We start from the raw sequence: 21,698 nt of genomic DNA on the forward strand, positions 1-21,698 counted from the left end.
GGAGTTACTATTTTACCAACCGTTTTCCCACAAGCCCCGTCCCCCTCAATATTATTGGCTGATAATTACAATTCTAATGTACAATTGGCTAATCCTTCGGTAACTGACCAATACTAACGCAGGAGGCGGGATTTTAAAGAATACGGGTGTAGAAAAAGAAAGAAAAAAAAAACGAACAAAGATCATTTCCGGTGCGATGGAATTGTGGGAAGACGGTTGACAAGCCAAAAGACCCGTATGTGTTGCCTGGAGAAGGGGTTCTGTCAGGGTCACTGCTGAATGGACATGTTTACACAAATAAATCAATCAATAAACAAATTAACATACATCACGTAATGATGATTTACTGTTACAAACTATTACAAACTCACTACTACAAACTATTACAAACTCAGCATATTATTTAAATATGGATTACTTACATTTATGTAATATTCTAAACACTTCAGCAAGTTTGTTTGTTTAAATGGTGATATTCAGACAGATAGACAGACAGACAGACAGATAGATAGACAGATATACAGATATACAGACAGACAGACAGACAGATAGACTGACAGACAGATAGATAGATAGACAGATATACAGATATACAGACAGACAGACAGATAGACTGACAGACAGATAGATATACAGACAGACAGACAGACAGATAGATAGATAGATAGATAGATAGATAGATAGATAGATAGATAGATAGATAGATAGATAGATATTTATGGCATGTGTTATGTGCATAAGAATAGTATGTGCAAAATAAGAATATATGCCAGTAATCCAATATGTGTAAAAAATATAATTATATATTGTGCTAATGTGTGCACTATGTACTCTGTACTGTATGTACAAGAGTAACCAAGAAATATACAGTGTATGTACAGGTAATGTACATAAACATATGTAATCTAGGGTAAATGACTGTACAGTTACATACAATTATAATTGTAGAAAAAGAGGTAAGAGAGTTTAAAGGGTGGAGCAGAACTGCAATGTGTTAGTGAAGTATCGGTATTAATGAGACATCAGGGTCTTAGCTGTCTAGTGTAGAGTTCAGTGAGTTTATGGTTATTTGGGAAAAACTGGCCCTGAACCTGCTGGTTCTGGTATGGGATCTTTTCTTTGGTCCTGTATGTCTTCCTGGAAAGGAGGTTGAACAGATTGTGACTAGGGTAGAAGCAGCCTGTGATGATTTTGTGTGCTCTGTCGAACTGTGGTGAAGAGACTCAATAGCAGGAAGTTGTGTGCCAGTGATGCGTTGGGCGGTTTTTATCAATCTTTGTAGTGATTTGATTTGATGAACCTACCATTCCAGATTTAGTCCCCTTTGCAGCTATAATAATCTCTGGGAAGGTTTTACTCTAGACTGTGGCGCTTGACTGTTGGGATTTGTGTTCAGACACATGTTGGGTGAACAAGCATTCAGGCAGTGTTCCAGTTCATCCCAAAAGTTGTTTCTGTGGGGTTGAGACAGATTCAGGTCTCGGTGCAGCACATTTGAGTTCTTCCACTCCAACCTTCTCAAACCATATCTTTCCAGAGCGATTTAGGGAAATTTTGAGCCTCTCTTCTTTGCAACATTGCTTTAGTTCACTGATGTTTGAGAACATTTATTTATGCACAGTTCTCTTAAGATCCCATCATAGCATCTCACTGGGGTGGAGGTCTGGACTTTGACTTGGCTATTCCAGCATTTTGTTTTTTCTTTCTTTTTAGCCAATCAGATGACAAATTACTGCCATGCTTTGGTTCATTACTGTGTTGCATGATGCTATTGAGGCCTGAAGCAGCTGAACAGATGGCCTATCATGTTTTTTTCACTCTTATCGTAACAAATAAATATTAAACTATATTAAAGGTACTTTTTACATAATATGTGACATGCACAGCACTGGTCTTTATGGTGCAGGTGTGTTCCTTAATGATGTTTCTGTGTAATTCTGCTTTTCTAACGATATATGTACCTTAGAGGGCAATAACCCAGTAACAGTTGTTTGAACCCTTAAATCCTAATTCAGTTCTCTAAAGTATAGTGTGTGCTATAAAAGTTTTAGGCCACAGTGTTGTTGATCTCAGAAGGTGCTGATTAATTTTCCATGACAGCAGCTCTGACAATAGCTCAAGCCACAGTGTTAATATTAATGCATTTATTATAAAATATTATTATTATAAAATAAATAGAATTTACTCTAAAAATGTTTCTGGTGAACACATTTAAAAAAATCTTAGATTGTTGTAAATCATGTAATTGTAGATATTGTTTAGTCTAATTGTCTTTCCCACCATCATATTTGGAAGAAGCCTCCAGTGTCAGTTGTAACATAATTGACAAGAACATAAATCTAACCAATTAAACTTTAAGCTTTCAGAAGTCTTTTGGACTTGTTTTAAAGACACAGCATGAAATATAACTTTAAATGGTTAAATATGCCATTGTTTTTTTTAATAAATGAATAAATCTCCGTGGCATAATAAAAATAAGACACTTTAGGACTTATTTAATGTAACGTCACATTAATCTACATCACACCACCACACTGTTAATTAGTTTTCTATCTCAGCATGATGTGTCCTGTTTCATTCCTTACAGACTGGATTATGAACTGTTCTGTACAGAGATTACAATTTCCAATTACAATTTCTTTATTTCATCTTAAAAACTCTTATGCCACATTAGTATACAGGTATATGCGTGTAATAAAAATAGGGTGATTTATTGTAGGAAAACACATTTAATCAAAATAGCATTTTTATGGCAAATGTGTAAAAAAACCCAACAAAAACATTTCAGTTCAACAGACAGCAACTTCATGTGTCTAATTTAGATATAAACAACCATTATACAAATAGCTTTTGTTCTCAGTGTAATTAATCAGTCAGTCTCTCCCATAGGAATATCTGAATATCGGAGCACAGCAAAGAGAAAAATGGCCTCTTGCATCTATTCTATTTATTGGTGTGTGATTTTAGCCACCAGCCGATAAACACGTGCAATGTTTTTGCTTTATAAACTGCGTTTTTATAGAACGACTCTAATGGGGCTATTGAGATTTCGTATACAAAACATGTTTTCTAATTATGTTTTTTTGTGCACTTTGCAGATGTCAGATGGATTTGTATTTTTTATTTATTTTTTTATCCAGGATTCATTAGAGCTTCCCATGAAAGCCCCTTCAGACTCCGTTCATCCTGAGAGAACTGACTCATTTAAACGTCCCGATTTAGCAACCGCATTTGAGAACAACGATAGAACAGAGCTGAAAACGAGGACAGCACTAAGAATCTCAAAACACTCGAGAAAGCTATAACTAAAATACCAGCTGCAGCGTTCCATCTCCGAAACACAGACCCTGACCGCACAATGCATTAGGCACAACATGAAGCAGATTATGAGCAGAACTAAACCATCAGAGACCTGTTTCTGCTTTGTAGTCTTGACTTCAATGGAATGACTGACCCGTGTTTTGTTTTTGTCCTTTTTTTCTTTGGTTACTTCACATTCTGCGTGTCATCTTGTGCATTTTTGCAGCTTTTGTGCTATTGCAAATCTCCCAAGTACTTAAAAGGCCGTTGCTCGTTAATACTGAAAAAATAAATTGTTTGTACTCGTGCAAAATTTGCTTCTGCCTGCATTCTAAGCACCTTATTTGAAAAAGTTTGCTATTATGTATGCAGTAGAAATGTTCAGAATTAAAATTGTTCTCATTTCTCACACATTTCAAAAATTGAACTTCTCTCAAAAAAAAAAAAAAAAAACATTAATCCCACTTACTGCAACTCTAAGTTATTATTGAGCTGATTTTAGATATGACAATGTGAACATCTCAAACCATTACTATGTTCATTAAGAATAGGCTGGTATTTTTCAGACAAGCTTCCGTTACAGCACGCTAATAACAATAATCAATCATTTTCTGAGCCATAATTTAAGCTGAAAATGCACTGCTCAATGCAGGACAACACTGGGCAACACTGAACAATAACATGCCCACTGATCTAACCACCAGACAATCCTCTTGTCCATCGACTTCATGCTATGAGGTGAGGTTTGGCAGAGAACTCAGTCTTGTGCCCAGCAGCGTGTCCAGCATCTGCTCAGATTCTCTCTGACTGGCCGACAGTCCTGTTCGCCTCCACCAAGGCATGGAAATATGAGCTCTCGTTTGCCAGCAGATTTGATGGGCTGTCAAACTCCAAGACCTGGCTCACACAAGGGACAAGCATGCAGAGGCACAAGGAGGTTAGTTAGACGTTATGTTCTGTACATTGTAGATATACAGCCCACTCTGTCTATAGGCTGTTTTTGGAAATGGACAACCATAAGACCAGCAATGAAAGGCTTTTTTTGGCTGATTGCATGTTCTCTCCACAGCACTTACACAGTAAAGTGGTGACTAGAGAAAACTACTTTACAATAGTTTCCAGTGAAAGACTTTTTGTACATAATGTTTCTTGTAATGAACATTTTAAACTTCCAGAAGCCATCATTGGATCCAGATATACATTTCTCACTCTCATATATAACAAACTGAGGCCAATGTTGGGCTTTCAGACACCTTTAAATCATCCTTTAAATCATTCAATCAACAGTGACCAGACATCCATTTGGTTTAAGGATCGGTTGCCAAAGTTGAGTTACAGTAACACTGACAGGATTGTTATGAACTTAAATTCATACAAAAAGTGCTCCTTTTGCAAATGGTGGCCCAACATTAGCCCAATATGGCCACCAAACTTTGGGTCAACCTAAGTTTTGTTACCTGTGTTAGTTACTAGCTTTCTAGTTCACATGACTTAAGATAACAATAGAATAATAAGATGCACGAGATTATTTTTCTGCCCTGACTGTGTACCTAATGTGTATAGCGTGTTTAATGTGAAGCTCATGAACCAGCCAAAAAAAAACAAAACCTTTCAGTTGCCATAGTTACCACGAAGTAAGCTAACTTGACCAATAAAATCTGCTATCGGTAGATATCTGATTTAACAATTTCCACCATAATTTCCACAATGTTTACCAAATGTAATTGTTATTCTGGCAAACTGTTAATACTTAAATCTAAATACTACAATATTCTGTAAATGTGATTAATGTGGATCATCTAGCAGCTGATGGTCGTTGGTTTATCGCTTTAAAGAAAGTTTAAAGGTTCTATGTATCACCCAATCCATAATGTGGTTTCTCTTTCAGCAAAGTTTTAAGGTTGAAGCTACAATCATTAACCAAATCTTCATAAAAATTAGTCAAGAAAACAGTAATTGATATAACGCACACTGACCTGACCCTGGTCTAGTACAAGAACTCTGTCACAGGTGAGGACAGTATTGAGGCGGTGAGCGATGACCATTGTGGTACAGCCTATGAAAGAGGTTCGGATTGTCTCCTGAATCAGCCGGTCTGTCTCTGTGTCGATGGCTGCTGTTGCTTCATCTAAAACCAAAATCTAACAGAAACAGGTTTGTGTTATGCAGTTGCATGCATACAGTATGATACACATATTCATTTAGAAATAAATTAGAAATGTTTAGATCTCGCTGTGAACCGAGGTGAAGAGGTGAACCGCAGGAAAGAATTAACTTAAAGTCTACAGCATCTTGAAAAACTCGAGTCTACTCCTGCTATTGAGTATGACTTCTGAGTTGCCATATAAGAAAATTAAGCAGATGTTCCAGGTGGAGGCGGAGCTAATTTCTGGGCCAGAAATGAAGTAACTAGTCACAAATACTGCATGACAGAAATTTAGATTCAGCCATATGGTGGCAATGTTTCTCCATTTTGTAGGTGCTGAGATTTATCAAAAAACTCCAAATGTGTGTGTGTAAAAATGATAAACCGCCCATAAGTTCCATCATCGCATGATGACAGCAAATAAATCTATAGGTAATGCTACAAAATGCAGTAACAATTTCGGACAGCCATATTGGGGAAAAAAAAACAAACAACACATCCAAACCCTTCTGTGTAGTTCTCTATAAGTCTGTATGCAGTTATAATGTAATAATATCCTGCCAATCTAACTTCCTGTTGTCTAGCAGCTGAGTGCATGTGTTCTGAATTGCACATATTCTATTAGGAATGACTCGGTGGTTCACGTGGGAAGGGAGGAAATCTACAGTTGGTTATGACTCTTGCATAAATGCACTCACTGGACCGTCGGAGTGAGCCTGAGTTTGCATAAACAGCGTGTGTGAAGGTGTGTTTTGGTACCTTGCTGTGTCTCAGCAGGGCTCTTGCCACACACAGTAGCTGCCTCTCCCCCACTGAGAAGTTCTCTCCGTTCTCAGTTACCTCAGAGTCAAAACCGCGAGGTAACTGGCTTACCTGCAAGCAATCCAAACATGCGTGACCTTTTAAATTCAGCATGAGAAAGCAGAAAATGAAATCCAACAACTTGTATTCATGAGTCATCTGAGAGTCAGAAGGACAGGATGCAAAATTGTACACAGGATTTGTTAGAATACAAAAAAGAAGGCCCAAGAGCCAAGATTTATCAAGTGAATTGATGATTACTACAGCGCACTAATCCTTAAAGACATCAATGTTAAGGATTTCAAATCAAAGAGCAGCCAAACTCTCCTCAGTCAATGAGTACATGACCAATTTTCCTCTAAATTCCCAAATTCATTCATTCATTCATTCATCTTCTACCGCTTATCCGAACTACCTCGGGTCACGGGGAGCCTGTGCCTATCTCAGGCGTCATTGGGCATCAAGGCAGGATACACCCTGGACGGAGTGCCAACCCATCGCAGGGCACACACACACACACACTCATTCACTCACGCAATCACACACTAGGGACAATTTTCCAGAGATGCCAATCAACCTACCATGCATGTCTTTGGACTGGGGGAGGAAACCGGAGTACCCGGAGGAAACCCCCGAGGCACGGGGAGAACATGCAAACTCCACACACACAAGGTGGAGGCGGGAATCGAACCCCAACCCTGGAGGTGTGAGGCGAACGTGCTAACCACTAAGCCACCGTGCCCCTTCCCAAATTCAAATCATTTTAATTCATTAGCATGCAAAATGCAACGTCATGTTCCAATATCAGGGCTCTCACTACTGAACCTTCAGTGTTTATTTAGCAGTACTGACATTACGGCATCCATCTGACAAATATACATATGCTAATATGTCATTGCTTCTAAAGTAACATGAAACGTCTTTATTAATTAGTCTTTAGTTCTGTGTTGTTATGTTATGTAGCTGTGTGTCTTTAGCACCATGATCCTGGAGGAACGTTGTTTTGTTGTGCACTGCACCAGCTATATGTGGTTGAAATGACAATAAAAGCGTCTTCACTTTAATCAAGAGAAAGAATAATGAGATCCCGGTGAGAGAACAACTGTTTATAGCTGCTATAATGTAAGTAAAATAGGAGCTAACTTGTTCCATGAATGTTCCGACAACATTAAGCTTAACTGCAGAGAAATTTTGACATTGTTGTTTTTTTAAAAAAAAAACTGAAGAAATTGTGTCATTTGCTGTGGTACATGTTTGGGAAGTACTGTGTTTAACAAATAATCAGCTTCAGAGTAGTAATAATCATTTTCTGAGGTGATATGCAGTCAAAAACTTTCTTTGAATTATTTTCTTCTGATATTAATAAACACTAGTTTCCACTCAACAGCTGCAATTGTTTATGCAACCTAACCTTTGTGTAAAACTCCCACATTCATCAGATCTGATCTGAGAGAAACTTCAACTTTGTTTTATTTAGATGTGAAAATCACACCTGATTGAAGTTCTGCTAGCGTTTCCTTTTTCTGTTTTTAATTAAACAGAAGACCCAACATATGCGTTAACGCTATTTTAGAATTAATTACGCTCCTAATTTGCTAAAGTATACCTTTGTTGATGGTGTGATTTAACAGACACATAGATTACCAAAAAGAAATTATAAGAGGATTCTATAGGAGCATGGCAAATTTGGTTCATGTTTTTTTCTGAATCTTTAAAATCATCAGTAATTTGAGGGTAAGTGCAGATTTAGTGAAATAAGCAATATATGTTTGGGAGATTTAATTAAGCTATGCAGTTTCTAGATATTATTCATTTAAATGGTCTTTAAAAAAGATTTCCTCTACTGCTGATTGTTTATTTAACAGCAGTGAGTGCAAATTCCCATTCGCTGACTGCACAATTTTTGCTTATATGACCTCACAAAACCCCACCACAGATATCAGCAGAGAAAGAGGAACGAAACCGTCCTCACGCATGACTAATGGTGTGATCAGTTTTGGTCCTTGGAGCTCTGAACTCCCACATTCATTAGTCATCTGAGAGAGAGAGAGTATGGATTCAGTATGACTGGGTTCATTAGGATGCCAAAAGCAAAGATGACCCAACATTAGCAATCTATAATACCTTCAGGAGATTAAATCAGTGATCTACTGATAAGATCAACAGGAACCATTGGATTCAACGTATTCAAATTGCATTGGTGATATTTTTCTTCTTCTCCTCACACTCTATTCATTTATTTATTTATATTAATGATTCCATGTACCCAAATGCTAACTTTTCATTTTGTTTACGTGACATAACAGACACTAGTTAGAGGAATTAAACCATTTTTTTTCTTGTACACTCATTTGTGTGGCATCTAAGAGTAAGTATGGATTTAGCAGGTCAATTTGATAATAATAATAATAATAATAATAATAATAATAATAATAATAATAATAATAATTCGCAATCTGCTTTGGTTTGATTTTGATGGTAATAGAGATTTCCAACTTTACCCAATGAGTGCACAGCAAATTATATTCTTTTTATATTTATATATTTTTTTAAGAACTTAACTCCTGCAGTACATTCATTAGTTTACTGAGAGGAAGTATTAATTCAGTAAAACTTTAGCACAAATAGAATGCTCATAGAAAAGATCCCTGATGCTAAACAATCAAACCTGGCTTATTGTTTGTAATATTTGAGCCCACAGCTGCCTAAAGAAAAACATAAAGAACAGTGAATACACTGATAAGCCTTTAATTTGTCTTCACCCCTTTTGTTCAAACTATGTATAAGTCTTCAGTTAGCCTTTAAGGAAATCTAACAAGGCAGAGCAGCTCTGAGCTAAATTTCAGGGCCAGAAATGAAATATCGAAACCAGCCACATCCTTTAAATTATAACAACACTATAAATACTATATATTATATCACAATATATACCCTGTATAACTATAAATAATTCTGAGATACCTTTGAAATGGTTTTGATATAATTATTCCAAGTTTAGAAACACTTACAAGCCAAACTGACTTTAAAAGGTTTCCTCTTCTGATGTTTTTAATTTAGGAGTTCCAGGTTAGCTCTTGCCCAATTACACGGCTGTGGCGTCATCGAGAAACAAACCCGAATGCAATTTGTTGACCTTTGCACATGAGCTCTCCTCACTCACCATCTCTTTGATGTGTGTTCTCTCCAGTGCGTCCCAGACCTGCACGTCCGTGTACTGGCCCCAAGGGTCTAGATTTGACCTGAGCACAGAAAAAAAAACAGGAACATGTTGTACTAGTCTGCAATTCCAGGTCTGGACATGTGCGTGAGCTGTTTCGAGCTGTGGCTGTGATGTAAACAGTACCTGACAGTACCAAGGAAGAGAACAGGCTCTTGGGGGATGACTGACAGCTTGCTTCTCAAGGCTTCCAAGCCTATGTGAGCGATGTTGACACCATCGATGATGATGGATCCCCCGCTGAGCTCCACCAGTCTGAAGAGTGCTACGCCAAGTGAAGATTTACCTGAGGATACCAGAGGGCAAAGTCTGTACTTATTTCTATCATTGCAAATCAAAACTTACAGTACTAAGATCTCATGCATTAGTGATATCAGTAAGAAATATCCAACTTCCTCTGAATGATGTAACAGGGAGGGAAGTGGAGTCACTTGGATTAGTTGAAAAACATCTTTGAGACTGACTTGTGATACTTATTTGCTACAAATAAGTAGTTCAAATGCCCTCTCTGAGCCACCTTGGAAGGGCATACACACCTGAGCCAGTCCGGCCGACAACACCCACTTTCTCCTCTGGGAGAATGTCGAAAGTGATGTTCTTTAGCACCAGGGGTAATTCGGGTCGATAACGCATCTCCACATCCTGGAATCTGATTCTACCTTTCTGTGGCCAATCGGATGCAGGAGCAGAAGCATCTTTGATCTGCTGAGTTGCTTCTGTCTCCAGATTCTAAATATGCAAAGGTTACACATTTAATTTATACTGTACTTGCTTTTAACAATGCATACACAAGATGGGGTTCTGCAAAAAAAAGAAAAAAAGAAAAAAAGATCTAGTACTGTGTCTCAAATAATACACTTATGTAATATTCTACAAAGTTACTTTACTTATTCCATCAAAAGTGTTTGAATTTCTATAATCGCTTTTACATATGTAGTTATTTAATCCCTGTGCCAAAAACTTGTTGTTTCTCATCTTTTCACTGACCATGACAAGAGTAAAAACTTGTTAATGAAACAAAACTTAATTGTCTTAGTGCATAATAGTCTGAATTACTACTTTGGTTGTAAGCATTATAATTCATTGTGCTTCTCCAGCGAGCTATTTTATGTAACTAAATCTAATTTTAGCTGAATATGTTGGAGGTAGCGCATTTTACTAACAGGAGATGTATTCCTGTTCTGCTTATATGAGAATGTGGACAAAAATGTAAACTCAGCAGGGATGTTTCCCCACAGTGCCCTTGGAGTGTAATGAGCTGATGGCTTCTGAGTGCTGCGCTGTTCCTGTACCGAGTGTTCTGCTCCAATACTGAATGCTGAATTCCAATACTGAACACACTATTCTAATTCTGAGTCTTCTCTACCAATACTGAAAATGTTGTTCCAATACCGAAAGATTCGTTCCAATACATAGCGCTGAATTCTATTATTGAACATCCTTCGTCTAATACTAAATGTTCTATTCCAGTACTGAACGTTCTGTTCCAGTGTTTCTGTATGTTTGTACAATCACCTTGATGTAATGATTGATCCTCTCCACTGATGTAAATCGAGCCTCAACTTCAGATAGAAGTCTAATGGTGAACTGAAACATGCCTGTTAGCTGGAATAAAGACAGGACAAAGTGGGTCAGAAACACATCCTTGCTTAACCCTTGTATGTTGTTCAGGTCTGTGGGACCCATATTCATAAACATCAATAGTTTTGAAAAACTTTGCTTCCTTGTAAATTTGTTGATTTTTTCCCACTCATAACTTGTTTATTTATTTATTTCATTTTATTAAAAAAACAACAAAAAAAGAGTAGCACTTTAATTAAAAAATGTGATGTAATAAAGGTAAAGGACAAATATTAACCATATATGCTGTTTATATTGCTTGTAATTGGGATGAATTAAACATCTGTAGAGTATTTTTACATAAAATTTTTGATCATGTTGAATTAAAAACCCAAAAATGCAGCGGGTCGACCAGACCCACGAACACCGGCTGAGTAACAAAAATACGAACATCATACAAGGGTTAACATGTAACAGCATTAGAATTTTAGGTAAAGATTACACACTAGTAAAAACGGCTAGTAAAAACGGCTAGTAACAATGACAATAATTAACATATTGTGCTGTGTTAATACAAAGTAATCAGTATTGTCAAGGTGAAGATCCTCCATGAACTTTAATGTAAGTGTGTGTTAAAGCTTTGAGGGATGAGCACCTGCACAGCATAGGAGATGGCCAGACCGGAATACGCCGGAGAGATATGTCCATGCATGATAACAATCAGCAGCGCCACAACGGTAGTGAGAATAATGCTAATGAGGTCCAAACGCACCACAAGCCAGCGCAAGGCACAGCTGAACAGGTAGTAGGCAGCTTGGTTAGTGTCTAACAGCTCTTGATATCTGGAGAAACACACAAAGTGATTTAAAACATTGGTTTGTTTTCTATGTATCTACATTTCTCTCATTATTCTTAAAAAAGATTCCCACTCTGCTTTTAAAAATATTAATTTTCGTAAACGTATTGTTTTATAACTATTTCAATATTAACCACATTATACAAATAATATACTGTATGTATATATTATGTTAGATGATATTTATTTACTGCATCTATTAGAATCCATTAGATCTTGTTTTAAGTCAATGAATCCATGCATGTGAGTCTAATATAACCGTAATCATTTATATGTATAACTACAACCGATTATGCGATCAAGCATAATTTATTTATTTAAAAAACAAAACAAAACAAAACAAACAAAATAAATATTTATTTTTTATTTAGAAAGAAGAGAGCAAAAATGAGAATACACAAAAAGTAAATACATTTGTATATACGTAGGTACAAGGCAAATGCATGTAGTATTTACTGTAAGGTTTCATAGAAAAACATATCATCAAATAAATATATAGATTTTTATAGATTTAATATTAGTGTGTGCATACTTTTAATAAAAAAGCTGTACAAGCAGGGCGTTAGTGCAGACAGGCATGGAATCTTACCTGCGAAAGAAGTCTGGTCCCCTGCTATAGGCATGGATAGTGGACAGACCCTGCAGACTGCTGGTGAAGTGAGAGATAAAAGGCGATTGGCTGATGTTCTCCAGCCTTTTCAGCTCACGAATCAGCACACTTTTGAGAAAGAAAGAAAAAAAAACTCTGAAAAAATCTCACACCTCAGCCAACTTATAAGTCCCATTATATTCTCAGTGAAGCAGGGCTGAAGGGTGACCGATCATAGCCGTCCAGCTGATCACACCTTCCATGTGACAGGTTAGTAACTTATAAGATGGACACCCACAGGGGACAATAAGTGTGCTGCTGAAGGCTTCAAGGAAGAGGCTGTGTCACTGCTGAAGCCTCAGTTCTAATTTATAGGACCTTTTATAAGCCCTGCCACTTCAGCGCTAAAACCAGCAGGACAGCACAACCTCAGCCGGCAGCCATGTGAGAGATGGGCCTTTACTGGCTAAAGGTGGGCTGATTTCTACTTTTAGACACAAAATGAAATGGGAAAAGGCTGCAAATAAAGGTACTGCTATGAATCACCCTTTTCTCATTATAGGGATTGGGATGAGAATGAGGGAGAAAATGGACAAAGCATGAAAAAAAAAAATACCCTGCTTCTAGAAACAGGGGCTGTTTACAAATGATGTTCATTCGGCTAATAAAAGGAGGTGCATGTTTGGTGCTTTGTTAGAAAATCCATTATAAGAGAGAAAATAGTTAAGTTCAGCTGAGCTTACTTCTGCCAATTTTTCATAATCTTCCGTTCGTCAACCTATATTTTCCTCAGCACCAAAATAAATACTAAAACTGTTAATAAAATAAAAATACTCCCAAAGGAGGTCACAATAATGCTTTTAAAATAAATGATGTGCAGATTGTGAGATTTCTTTTCCTTTTCACACAGAAATTTAGTTTGGGTTCTTTTTTTGAGTTAAAAAAGCTTTTCCACAAAAACAAAGAACCTAGAAATAAGAAATGTCCCTAACACTACACCCTGCTAATTTGCATAATGGAATCTGATTGGTACTTACATTTTATGACACAATAACCCTTTACTTCCATGCATAATATGCCCAAGGTGACTTTTCAACCATTTTTAGGTGAATAAATTGAGTTGCTGAACGGAAATTTGGAAAGTGTCCTAATTCCCTTATAAATTTCTTTAATTCCTTTCCTTATATCTCACCACCTCTGACTGAAAATGTGAGGGGGGAAAAAGCACAGGAAAAATCATATACAATCATGATACAGAACATAACTCAGTGAATACACATCACTGAAAACATTATTACACACACTAATTCTGTATTTGTGCTTTTCATCAAATGATTCACTTGATGTGGAGCATTTATTCAGTTTGCTTATGCCACAAGGTACAATAAAAAAACTTCTATGTTCGAAGCTCCTGTGTATCCTTCATCCACTAGCCTTGATTTCTCAAAGCATGTGTAATGAATTGATATGTTCTTAAAGACAGCAGTCTTCAGGTATGGGTATGGGTCATGTCTTGAGAGATGTGGGATGAAGGAATCAAGAATGCATGACTTAGAGTATTGGGATGCAACCCACACATTGCTCGGGTTCTCAAAGCGTTTCAGTCTATTACAGTTCCATAATCTTTCAGTTATATATTCCAGTCGACTCTCCTGAGCACCTAGTTGAAGTCTGACCTCCAAACACTTCTTTAACAAGGACGTTCTAGCTCCAAGTTCAAGGCCTGACCTTAAATTACATAAAAATCATTGACGCCTAACCTGGAGATCCGACTGATGATGTAGAAGAAGGCTGCAAGAGGGATGATGGAGAACAGGAACCAAGGGAAAACGGCGCACACCACTCCTATACAGAAGAGCACCGATGTCATGTTCTGTAGCAGTAGCTCCACATGAATGGCCAGGCGTACATCCACTGCAATGAGAGAAAGAAAATCAGTGAAAATGTTTCAATCTAGCTGACAGGAGAGAAATGTTAGGCAGGGAAATCTCACGCTAACCTTCATCCATGTCTTTGGAGAAGCGATTCAGGATGCGTCCTAGGGGAGTCGTATCAAAGAAACGCATTGGGCTGAGGAGGAGAGTCTTAAACAGCTTATCGTGTAGCGCCGAGGCTGCCCGTAAGGTACACTGCGGCACAAAAAACATGCATTAATTATTAAAACGCAACCTTTCATAATGCAAATGTTAACAATTCCACAATGCAAACAAGAAAACAAACAAACAAACAAACAAACAAAACATAAATGCATTAAAGAGAGAAAAGCACCAGAGCACAAAGAAACAGAGGCCCAGCAGGGGCTGAGAAATATCCCAGACTGCTCCAGCTATGTACACACACTACCTAACACACATGTCACACTAACATTTCTTGAAAGTCATTGGTTTTTTTTAATTTATTATACTATATGCAGAGATGAAATATTATTTTGTAGGTGTCATGCAACCCAGCTTAAGCTTTTCTATATAAAAAATCTCGTAAATAACGTTGTTTCCGTTAAAAAACTGTATTTTTATAATTTAAAGATTTTTTTCCAACTATAATATTAAAGACCTAAATATTCCCATTCCCACAACTGAAAAATTAACGAACATTAGTGACACATGGACACAAAAGAAAATCAGCTGTCCCTAAGTTCTCTAATGCACTGTCAGGCCTGTTTAATGGGCAAGAAGATTGTGAGTGATCCAGAGAGACATAGCAAACACAAGCCTTTTCTTGCTGAGAGCCATAGAAGTGGACAGATAAATGGATTTAGCCTGCAGGCAATTTCAATAACAGAGCAGAGAAAATAAAACCTTAGAAGACACGCAGCAGATAAAATGAAAAAGCTAGACAATTAGCAACGGCCAAGTCAGTGGAGCAATGAACCCTTATTAAACAGCAAAAGAAAATAGGACACATGACCTCTGGTAATGATTTTCTTTGTATTGGGAATATATGTTTGTGTTTGAAAGTTTATTGACACAACTGTGACACAACCAAAGAGTCAGTGTGATATCGGTGGACAAGACACATTTGAACAGAACAAATCAACCTGTGCTGGAGACTGAAGTGTTGGACTGAGAGTTTGGGAGACTTTTTATATAAACAAAAGTCTCCATAGCAATGATGTGTAATATTAAAGAAATTATTGAACGTCATATAGTGAAATGTAATGTTATGTCATTTATAACATGATTATTGAGTTTATAATTGTGTAGCAGTTCATCATTAAGTGTAGTTACAATTACATTTTCTTCCCTTTATTCTTCTTCTTTAACCCGACCAACCTCACCTCTACTGATAAAACTGTATACACCTCACATGTTGCTTTTCAAAGAAAAGTGATGTACGGGTGAAGCTCATTTTCAGGCTAAAGAAACGTAAATAGAAGCCTGAATGAAAACGCTAGCAATGTTACATGGAAATCTTGTGATAAGCATAGCCTGGGTGTATGCTCAAAGTACAGGATTAGTCATCAAAACTGACTTTACTGTTTTCACAAAAATTAAAAAATCTATGACACTTTTTTTTGTCATCCTTTAAGATATCCTGGTTTATTAAGATACATTTCCATCCATCCATCCATCCATCCATCCATCCATCCATCCATCCATCCCCCATCCATCCATCTATCCATCCGTCTATCCATCCAACCATCCATCCATTTTCTGTCCTGGGTTGTGAGGAAACTGGATTCTATCTCAGGGGACTTGGGACACAAGGCAGGAGATACCATAGACGGGTGCCAACCTATTACAGTGCACATTGATACACTCATTCACACTCTATGAGACGTGGTAGCCTAGTGGTTAAGGTGTTGTACTACCAATCGGAAGGTTGTGAGTTCGATTCCTACGTCCTGCCACTGCTGGGCCCCTGAGAAAGGCCCTTAACCTTGAATTGTTAGTCGTATAAAAAAATGAGATAAAATGTAAGTCGCTCTGGATAAGGGCGTCTGCTAAATGCTGTAAATGTAAATGTCTATGAACAGTTTAGAAATGCCAATCAGACTACAATGCATGTGTTTGAGCTGGGGAGGAAGTCTGAAGGAGACCACTGAATTACATGATGTTTTCCAAACTCCACACACAGGGCAGATTTGGGAAGCGGCCCACAATCTCAGATGTGTGTTGAGAACATCTGTGTGAGGCTACTAAAGCTGTGACATGTGTGATCAATTAGTTACTGAAACATTTCTATCTGTAAGAACATAGACCACAGAGGCAATGTCGATATACTGTATAGAAGAGTTTGTTTTTTTTCAAAGAAAAATGTCACTGGTATTTATATAGACATAGTGTATGTACAGTATGTACAGAATCTACAGACTTTGTAAAACATGTAGCAAACAAATGGTAACCTATCTGTCGTGTACACAACGTTCACAATTATTACTAGCCAATTCATGAGCTAACCTGACAGGGTTTTTAAATTTAAACGAACATAGCTTCATGAACATGAACAAGCTAGCCTGACAGAACTTTAAAGTCAAATGCATAAATGTTTAAAATAAAGTTAGACAGTTAGCTAGAATGAGCTAACCTGACAGACTTTCTGAGTGTCTTAGTGAGATTTAGCACTCTTCATAACCTTTACTGCTAGCCGGATAATGTCAGCTAATTTTACAGGATATCTGAGCATGTGCTTTCTGCTCATAAAGTTATGAATGGTGTTTAAAAGCCCCAGCTTAAATCAAAGTAATGAATTTTTCTGATGTCTTTAAGGTTAGATGTCAGAAAAAAAATCCAGACATTATAGGAAGAGATGAAGTGTTACCTTGACGAACACGACGCCTCGCATGCTCTTGAAGAAGAGTGCCATTCCCATGGACAGGGCATAGATGCTGGAGTAATACTGAATGTGAGGGTTGAGTCTCATGCTACTGCTCACCACACTCTCGTTCCCATGTAATACTGTTAAATTCTAAACAAACACACAAATACATACAAAAAATCCCAAACTCAGACATGTTTACAGAAAACAGCAACAAAAATAGATGCAACACCAGCATCTGGGCTGTCATTTTTCCTCAGAGAAAATTATGTTCTATGTTCATTGTGGCATTTCTAATTAGCGCTGGGACTGATGTTCGTTTTTGCAGAGCAGCAAAACACAGATTTGTTTAGCATTATAAAGAGGCACTAAAGGAATTTTTCACACTGAAACACAAACACTGCTAACAGCTATGGGTGAGGAACGGATTATGGCCTTATAATGGATTCTACATCATTCGGTTTTTATCAGCATTAGTGTTCCAGCTGAGGCTCACTCACCCCACTGCCCTGCTTGATCCAGTGACTGAGCCACCAGTCACTGAAGGCTATGCTGCCTGTGGTGAAGAGGAAGAACAGGATATTGATAATGAAGGCCAGGGGTCCTCCAGCAGCCTTGATGTAAGCGGAGTAGACGGCCCAGGTGACCGCCCCATGGCCTTTCTCCTCAACCTGCATGAGCTGGTCTATTTGATAGCGTATCAAAGATTATGGAGAAAAGATCAGAGTACTGTGACTCATTTCTAGCCTGAAAAGTCAGCTAAGCATAGTGCGTAATTGTCAGAGTCCACAGCTCTTACCGCCTCTCGTACTCTCAGTGGGCTGCTTTGCTGCCATACTGATGACAGAAGCGCACAGCACATTCGAGTCCTTCTCCTCTCCCCCCTGCTGGTTTTTCAAGTTTTTCCTCACCAGGTTCTGAGAAAGAGCATCAAAGTCTGAGTTATAAATTATGACAGGTAGAACAATGAATGTTCGGTCATTAAATATGATGGCACTACACCCATAGATCAATGTACTCATAAAATTTAAACGCCAGGAATGAATTAACATTTCTAAAACAGCAGCCTTGTAGGCCATGCTTCATGAATTGTGCAAAAGGCAATGTGAACCTCTCCATGAGCAAGTGACCCTGGTGTTTTTCCCCAAGCGTGGTAGCAAGCTGTACCTCCTGCTGTACACTGGTGATAAGCATGGCGTAGTCACGACCTCGGGCCATCAGCTGCCCATGAGTGCCTTGCTCCGCAATCTGCCCGTCCTTCATCAACACAACCTCATCACACTCCACCAGGTACTGAAAGAGAAGAGATTTAAAGCAAACTGATTGATAAATATAAGGATAACTGGGCAGATATGAGAATGCTTGCATTGATAAAGATTCATAACACGCTACAGTATACTGTTCCACAAAAGATATCTCTACAGGAGAAACATATCAAAAGAAAGTCGATGCATAATTTAACAACCACTTAAGGCTTTAAAGAAATACTTTTCAACCAACTATCTATTTAATGCGTCTGTATCTGCATTTCCCTTTACCTCTATCCAGCGACTGGAGTTGTGTTCATTAATCTTTACTGAATCATCGTGACTTCTGGGGACATGAATGAGAGCAAGCATTAATATCTAATTGTGGAAGTGTCCAGTGAAAAATTTTATGCAAAACTTTATGCAAATATGAAAAGATTTGGTGAAGTGGCTACCAATTCGAGTGAAGTCATTTGGGTGAAGATCACACACTGTGTCTCCTTCAGAATGTTTCATTTTAGAAACAATAAAACCGATTCTTTGTCAAGTGGAACGCTAGCTGTGCCACCCACTTGAGAAACGTCATCGCTATAGCAAGCAGGAGTAGGAACACCTACTAATGACTTCATAGTACAGTAACTAGCGATTTGCAAAGATGAAACAACTGTACGTGTGAATGTGAAAGTGCAGATATTGTCATTAAATGTTAATGATTCATATTTTGTTTCAGTACGTTACAATTTCTATAGCCACAGTGTACACATGCTGAATCACAGGGCAGTGTAACACATACAAGTAAGTGCTGACTACTCTATTCCCACAAACACAATACTGCTATAATTGGCAGTGGAGAGATTTTAGAGTATTTGATTAGGTTTTTCTAGTCTGTACCAACGTATCCTAAATTCTATTATACATTCTTTATTCAAGATTAGATTTAAAAACAGTGGAGATCTTATTAATGTTAATAAATAGTCCTATGGTGAAGTTCATACATAAGTAGACAGTGATACAATGTTTGAAATTTAAACGGTAAAGATCAATTTATTATATATTAATTTATTGCTATGTTTATTAGTTCTAATTATCTTGTATCTTGTTTATTTGACACTCGTCTCGTCTCATCTCATCATCGTTGTCGTATATATACCGCATTTTTCTATACTAATATAGTTATATATACTAATGTCTTATGTTGATTTTTCAGGCAAACATTGTATCATATAAAAAATAAAAAACCTATTAGTAGCGCATTCAGTGTCTGAATCTAATCAACAGAGTCACCATACTGTTTTTTCTCTGTTGTTCTGGTATTATTGACCCTAAGTAGTCTGAAGTCACATCCCCAGTAAAGACGAGTGATCCAGTTCCAGTGGCAGTTGTATTCAGCCAAGCCATGAAAATCCCTGCTCCGTGTATTACAGATGAAGCGTTAACGCTTTGTATTACAAGGAGTTCCTTTTTTTCTCTCTACACTTCCTCTATCTTTTTCTCTGCTATAGGTTAATCTTGCCTTTGCCCTGTCTTTAAGATCTATTTTCTTCCCAGAATTCTTCAGTGAAACCCGAAGTTGCACTTTCTTTTCTCTGGAACCTTAAACAATGGATATACATTCGGACTGTAGTGAAATACACAACAGATTTGCCAGTAAACTTAATTTTTTGATAATATACTGTATGTGTATATATTTTTTTTTTTATTAATAATGCACGTTATTAATATATGAATGCAATACTCTATTATAGAATTATCAAACTTTCTCAGACTGTTGCTATAGTAACAGCTTACTCAGGGATTTGTATGATGGACTTTCCACATGAACAGATTTAAAAATGTGTGTAATTCTTGATATGATGAAGTTTTCTGTGAGGAGGTGTTTTATTTAACGCCAGTCCACAGGAATGGTCAAAGTCAGCACTTTGTAACAGACAGAAGTAAAGGTTTAGTATTAAGCCATAGCTGAAAGTCTTCATAAAAGTCTACAGACAGGTTGGTGAGGGAGCGAGAGCTGTTACAGCTGTTAAAATGCAAGTGAAAACAGAATCCTGTTTCATGAAACAGTGACGAGTTTGATATGTTGTTCTTTAATAAATAAAGATAAATAATTGAAACATGCAGTTAATGGAAGATAATCAACATTATGGTTATAATGGTAACCATTTCAGTTTTGTGTCAGGCTGCAGGTTCATGCAGTTCACAAAGTAAATTTCTCCCCAGAACACAACACAACAGCATTTACCTGCTCCTAATAAAAAGACTACTAAGAACACACACATACACACACATGCACACATGCACACACCCACTCACTCACTCACTCACTCACTCACTTGCTCATTTACACACACAGGCACACATGCACACACAAATACACACTCACACACATACACACTCACAAACATACAAGCATGCACACACACAATCACGTGCACACGCACGCACACACATATACACAAATACACACTCACACACACGCATGCACACATACACGCGTGCACACGCATGCACACACGCACACACATACAGTACACACACACACACATACAGTACACACACACGCATGCACACTCTCACTCACTCATTTACACACACACACACACACACACACGCAGACTTGTGTACACACTCACACACACGCATACACACACATACGTGCAAACACGCACACTCATACACACACACACACGCACACACATACACACACGCGCATGCACACACTCACTCACTCATTTACACACACGCACACACATATACACACACACTTTTCATTCGCAAAACACACACTGTCATCTTTTATAATATAACTAATATAATTCATAATATGTGGGGAATATATAAAACTGCTGGAAACTATGAGGCATATATTCTTCTTAAAATAACATGTAAAATATCTATAAATTACACAAAAGATTCTAATATGAACAGCAGTCTAACATTAAAGATTAGAGAAAAAATAGTTCAAAAATCAATATACTGATTTATATATAAAATGGATGTATTAATGTAATGTTTTTAATGTATATTAAAAAATAAATATACCGATGAGATGTGATATTGGATGATATTTCCATGTATTTGTTATGTGACTTGGCAGTGATTTGAGTTAATTAACGTTTTTCTTTCTGACTGAAATTCAGGATTTGACACTTGTTTGATTCTCAGTCTTTAAAAGCTTTTTATTTTTACATGAACTAATGATGCAAGAGCATACGGCTGGCGAGAAA

General features: G+C 37.4%; 1 protein-coding gene across 3 annotated transcripts in view; it reads right to left on the reverse strand.

The window, feature by feature from the left end:
• Positions 1 to 2,622: 2,622 nt before the first annotated feature.
• Positions 2,623 to 21,698, reverse strand: part of wu:fb13g09 (ATP-binding cassette sub-family C member 5) — a 35,085-nt gene continuing 16,009 nt past the window's right edge. For 2 of the 3 annotated variants that reach the window (XM_060886147.1, XM_060886146.1), the window contains 15 exons: positions 18,395 to 18,520; positions 18,027 to 18,144; positions 17,728 to 17,912; positions 17,231 to 17,377; positions 14,469 to 14,598; positions 14,230 to 14,383; positions 12,470 to 12,598; positions 11,680 to 11,866; positions 10,980 to 11,069; positions 10,001 to 10,193; positions 9,591 to 9,750; positions 9,408 to 9,486; positions 6,206 to 6,319; positions 5,271 to 5,441; positions 2,623 to 4,197 (listed from right to left, as the gene is read on the reverse strand). In XM_060886147.1, the coding sequence (XP_060742130.1) occupies positions 4,093 to 4,197; positions 5,271 to 5,441; positions 6,206 to 6,319; positions 9,408 to 9,486; positions 9,591 to 9,750; positions 10,001 to 10,193; positions 10,980 to 11,069; positions 11,680 to 11,866; positions 12,470 to 12,598; positions 14,230 to 14,383; positions 14,469 to 14,598; positions 17,231 to 17,377; positions 17,728 to 17,912; positions 18,027 to 18,144; positions 18,395 to 18,520 (2,088 nt within the window). In that variant the 3' untranslated portion in view covers positions 2,623 to 4,092. The remainder of the gene's footprint in view (positions 4,198 to 5,270; positions 5,442 to 6,205; positions 6,320 to 9,407; positions 9,487 to 9,590; positions 9,751 to 10,000; positions 10,194 to 10,979; positions 11,070 to 11,679; positions 11,867 to 12,469; positions 12,599 to 14,229; positions 14,384 to 14,468; positions 14,599 to 17,230; positions 17,378 to 17,727; positions 17,913 to 18,026; positions 18,145 to 18,394; positions 18,521 to 21,698) is intronic. The other variant, XM_060886148.1, reaches the window with a different exon arrangement.

Source organism: Tachysurus vachellii, chromosome 14, assembly GCF_030014155.1.
Source record: "Tachysurus vachellii isolate PV-2020 chromosome 14, HZAU_Pvac_v1, whole genome shotgun sequence".
Taxonomy (NCBI): Eukaryota; Metazoa; Chordata; class Actinopteri; order Siluriformes; family Bagridae; genus Tachysurus; species Tachysurus vachellii.